Source organism: Eumetopias jubatus, unplaced genomic scaffold, assembly GCF_037043125.1.
Source record: "Eumetopias jubatus isolate StellerSeaLion01/CBP00866 unplaced genomic scaffold, mEumJub1_p1.0 scaffold_6, whole genome shotgun sequence".
In the NCBI taxonomy this organism is placed as follows: Eukaryota; Metazoa; Chordata; class Mammalia; order Carnivora; family Otariidae; genus Eumetopias; species Eumetopias jubatus.
Window position 1 is genome coordinate 148,188,756 of NW_028274812.1, and position 5,277 is coordinate 148,194,032.

General features: G+C 37.3%; 1 protein-coding gene and 1 pseudogene across 1 annotated transcript; one reads left to right on the top strand and one right to left on the bottom strand.

Annotated features, from left to right (window-relative positions):
• Window positions 1–2,562: 2,562 nt before the first annotated feature.
• LOC114199738 (small ribosomal subunit protein uS13 pseudogene) lies at window positions 2,563–3,027 on the top strand (annotated as a pseudogene).
• Window positions 3,028–3,303: 276 nt separating this feature from the next.
• On the bottom strand, window positions 3,304–4,266 carry LOC148164218 (olfactory receptor 2W1). Its single transcript, XM_088024399.1, has one exon. It carries the CDS (start codon window positions 4,264–4,266, stop codon window positions 3,304–3,306), a length of 963 nt encoding a protein of 320 aa, XP_087880525.1.
• Window positions 4,267–5,277: the final 1,011 nt, after the last annotated feature.

A 5,277-nucleotide genomic window follows, 5' to 3' on the forward strand; every position in this document is an offset into this window, starting at 1 on the left:
TAGAACTAGAGATACACATAAAAACAAACAATTATAGGTATAAAAGGTAATGTTTTCCTCAGTGTACATTGTTAGTATAGTATTGGCATACTTATTGAAATCAGCAAATGATTTACTATATCCCCTAACATTATTAGTTATAGATTCTTGCCAAGAGTAAGAAGAATCTTTCCAAATACAAGAGTAATGGGCATGGTGGCTAGACTGTGTTCATCAGGGCCACAGAACTTATATTCTCCCTGCGGTCATTTTTGTGGGCTGGTGAACTCTTTCTGAAGGCAATTGTGAAGGAGAAACTGTGTGGATGGAAGGACACTGACAATATGCTACATCACATTCAATATATATTATGTGAGGCATCTCTTGTGTCATTCTGAGTGGGAAAGTAAAAATTATCCAGTGACTCCCCCTCTTCACACCTCAAGAATTATGAAGTGACAGAGGAGACAATATTTTATATTTGATTGATTACAATTTTTAAATAATAAGAGAGGTATCCCATCACAGAAAATATCAAAATTTAATTCAAAGGTCATCACATTTCCCCATAAAAAACTTGATACTATGGCATGATGAATTGAAAGGAAAAGATATATTTAAAAAAAAAGATATATTCATTTTATGAAATTCCACCACATAAAAATGTACAAATTTATATTTCTCAAAATTATTCTCGTTATTATTCTCAAAATAAATTCCATGATTCTATAGGTAGATCAAAGCCAAATCCTAACTAATGCCAAAGGAGTCATGGAATAAATGTTTAATGAACGAATACGTAATGAATAAGACAGTCTTATCACCTTTTAATCTCTTTAACTTGTGTCTTCTCACTTCCTTTTATCATGATAACAAAGAAATAATTTAAATAACAAAGACCTTTACTCCAGATATTGATATTTGTATGGCATCACAAGAGATTTATTTATTTATTTATTTTAAAGATTTTATTTATTTATTTGACACAGAGAGAGAGAGAGCACGAGCAGGAACACAAGCAAGGGGAGTGGGAGAGGGAGAAGCAGGCTTCCTGCAGAGCAGGGAGCCCGATGCGGGGCTCGATCCCAGGACCCTGGGATCATGACCTGAGCCAAAGGCAGATGCTTAACGACTGAGCCACCCAGGTGCCCCATCACAAGAGATTTAATATACAAGATCATAACTTATATATTATTATTTAATATACAAACCATACTGTATATGTCTGTATTCACTCAAGTCTATATTTCTGAAGATCCAAGCAATTAGCATAGAAAATACAAAACTAGATATCAAAACAGTTTCTGTGGGTCTTTAGAATGAAGTAAATGCATTCAGGTTTATGTTTACATCTTCTTTGTGTTATATTACAGACAAAATTACAAACTCCTAGTGAGCTATTTTCTCTGAAGTTATGCCAATGATTAGAGTCATAATAGAGTTGAGTAGGATGGTTACAGTATTGTTGCATTCACAGAATGTTCATATACAGGAACTATTGTATTAATTGTGTCTATGGGCTAAGGATTGGTTGCTTCACTAGAAACTAAAGACAGATTTACAACAATAGTGCACGAGGGTTTCTTTTCCTCCACATCCTTGCCAACACTTGTTACTTCTTCTGTTTTTGATTTTAGCCATTCTGACAGGTGAAAAATGATATCTTATTGGTATTTTAATTCGCATTTCCCTGATGATTAGTGATCTTGAGCACCTTTTCATGTACTTGTTGACCATCTGTATCTTCTTTGGAAAAATGTCTATTTAGATCCTCTGCCCATTTTTTAAATTGGAATTTTTGGGTTTTTTAGGTGTTGAGTTGTATAAGTTGCAAAATACATATATATTTTTTAATTTTCTTTTACTATGTTATGTTAGCCACCAAGTTATTTATATATTTTGGATAAGAGCCTCTTATTGGATATATCATTTGCAAACATCTTCTCCCATTCAGTAGGCTGAGTATTTGTTTTGTGGATTGTTTTCTTGCTGGGTAAAACCATTTTATTTTGGTGTAGTCCTTATAGTTTAATTTTTCATTCATTTCACTTGTCAGAGGAGATATATTTAGAAAAATGTATCTATGTCTCAGGTCAAAAAAATTACTATCTTCATGCACCATTGTTACGGATACAAATTGGTGCACTATTGTGGAAAATAATATGGAGTTTCCTTGAAAAATTACAAAATAGAATTACCATATGAACCTGTAATTCCACTGCTGGTTAACCCAAGAAAACAAACAAGCAAAAAAACTAATTTGAAAAGATATATGTACCTTATGTTAACTGCAGCCTTACTTATAATAGCCAAGTTATGGAAGCAACCCAAGTACCCACTGATGAATGGATAAACAAAACATGGTGTATTTATATACACAATGGAATATTACTCAGCCATAAAAAAAAAAATCTTGCCATTGGCAACAACACGGATGGATCTAGAGTGTGTCATGCTAAGTGAACTAAGTTGGTCAGGAAAGACAAATACTATGTGACTTCACTCATGTGGATTTTGGAAACAAAACAGATGAACAAACAAACAGAAAAAAGAGACAAACAAAAAATAGACAATTAGGGGGCCGCCGCCATGTCTCTAGTGATCCCTGAGAAGTTCCAGCACATTTTGCGAGTGCTCAACACCAATATCGATGGGCGGCGGAAAATAGCCTTTGCCATCACTGCAATTAAGGGTGTGGGGCGAAGATATGCTCATGTGGTGTCGAGGAAAGCAGACATCGATCTCACCAAAAGGGCCGGAGAGCTCACTGAGGATGAGGTGGAACGTGTGATCACCATTATGCAGAATCCTCGCCAGTATAAGATCCCAGACTGATTTTTGAACAGAAAAAAGGACGTGAAGGATGGAAAGTACGGCCAGGTCCTGGCCAATGGTCTGGACAACAAACTTCGTGAAGACCTGGAGAGACCGAAGAAAATTAGGGCCCATAGAGGGCTGCGCCACTTCTGGGGACTTCATGTCTGAGGCCAGCACACCAAGACCACAGGGCGCTGTGGCCACACCATGGGTGTGTCCAAGAAGAAATAAGTTTGTAGGCCTTATCTGTTAATAAAAGAGTTTATACACCTAAAAAAAATAGGCAATTAAATATAGAGAAAAAACTAGTGGTTGCCAGAGGAGAGGAGGGTGGTTGATGGGTGAAAAGTAACCTTATCATGTTGAACATTGATAAATGTACAGAATTGCTGAATCATTATATTGTACACCTGAAACTAACAAAGCACTGTGTCAATTACATCTGAATGAAAAAAATGAAGACAATTAGAAAACATATTTCATTGCCTTATCCAGGGTAATATTTTGCTATGACACCTGGTTCCTCTTCAATTTTGTAGATTCATGGTCAACTCTCACCAGCTTCCTCAGTGCATTCTTCATGTCCTTATTCCGTAGGGTATAAACAAGAGGGTTGACACTTGGAGTGATGATTGTGTAAAAGAGGGTGAGGAACTTGCCCTGGTCTTGGGAGGCACTGTTGCCTGGTTGTAGGTACATGTAGATAACAGTTCCATAGAAGATGGATACAACAGTGAGATGAGATCCACAGGTATTAATTGCTTTATGTTGGCCTGCTCTTGACTTTATTCTCAGCACAGCTTTGGCGATGTAGCCATAGGATATAAGAATAAGGCTGAGGGGTGTAAGGACAATGACAATGCCTAAAGCAAAAACAGACATTTCAACTGCTGTGGTGTCTATACAAGCTATTTTGACCATAGCTGGCAACTCACACAAGAAATGGTCCAGAAGGTTGTTTCCACATCGAGGCAAATTCAGGGTGAGTGTACATAATACTACAGAATTGGCCAAACTAATGCTCCAGACTGTGATTACCATCTTGAGACAGAGATGTGGGTTCATGATTACCAAATAATGCAAGGGCTTACAGATAGCTATGAAACGATCATAGGACATAACAGCAAGGAGGAGGCACTCAGTGGACCCCAACCACATATAAACGTAGAGTTGAGTGACACAGCCCACATAGCTGATGGTCTTGTTAGGTCCCCACAAGTTAACCAGCATTTGAGGGATGATGCTAGTCGTGAAGCATAGGTCCAGGAAAGATAAATTCCTGAGGAAAAAATACATTGGCGTGTGCAGATGGGGATCCAGGAGAGATGCAAGGATGATGGCTGTATTACCCATCCATGTAACGAAGTAGAAGACAGTGACAACTCCTGATAGGACCATCTCCAGTTTGGGATGGTCAGAGAAACCAAGCAGAACAAAACCGTGTAGAGAAGTGTAATTGTTTTGGTCCATAGTCCTTCAGTGACCAAGTCCTAGAATGAGAAGAAGAGAAGGCGGTGAAGGAGGATGGGGAGGAAGAGGAGGAGGAAGAGGAGCAGGAGGAATAAGAAGAAGAGAAGGAGGAGGAGGAGAAATCTGTCAATACAATCTATATAATTAAATACAGAATTAAAAAAGGGAAATGATTTATGTTAATACTTAAAAAATATGGGTAGAAGTACATATTAGAACCAAGGAACATGGTCTTTGTTGTAGATCCTTTTACAGTGATGTTTAATATTATATTTTTATCTAGGTGAGCTTGGCAAGGTTACTCTTAAAGTCAAGTTCTGAAATTTCTCACATTTAAGTTTGGACGTTTGGAAGAGATCTGGTTCTAAAGTGGTGGGACCCTCCGATTCTGTACAAATCTTTTGGCTTGATATAGTGAACACACTCTTACTTGGTCAGCAAATTCACCTATGAAATGTAATTATTTTGTGAATGTCAGAATGAGGAAAACAGTGTTCCTCTTTTTTCATATCTTAGTGAGTAGCACTGTTGATGTCCCAGTTTCTTGTGTAGGAGAAACGGCATTTATCTTTGGCACCTTTATCTCTCTCATCCTGGTACCTAACTTATCACCCAAACTGGTAAGTTTGAAAGCAAATTACATTTTAACTATCCTCGCACTTTTAAAAAGCTTCCACGATCTCTACTCTAATCCAAACCACTATCGTCTCTTCTCTAGATTCTGGCAACTGCCTTCATTCCTTATCCTGATTTTTTAAATTCTTTTAAAAATTGTTTTCATAGTTTAAAAAATATTAGTGAATATACAGTGTAATATTCATTTCAGGTGTAGAATTTAGTGATTCGATCTTCCATACAACACCCAGTGCTCATCAGAAGTGCCCTCCTTAATCCCCATCACCTATTCAACATATCCCCCTACCCACCTCCCTGCGGGTAACCATCAGTCTGTTCTCTTGATTTGCCTCTTTGTTTGTTTTTTATCATTTTCATTTGTTTTTTGTTTCTTAA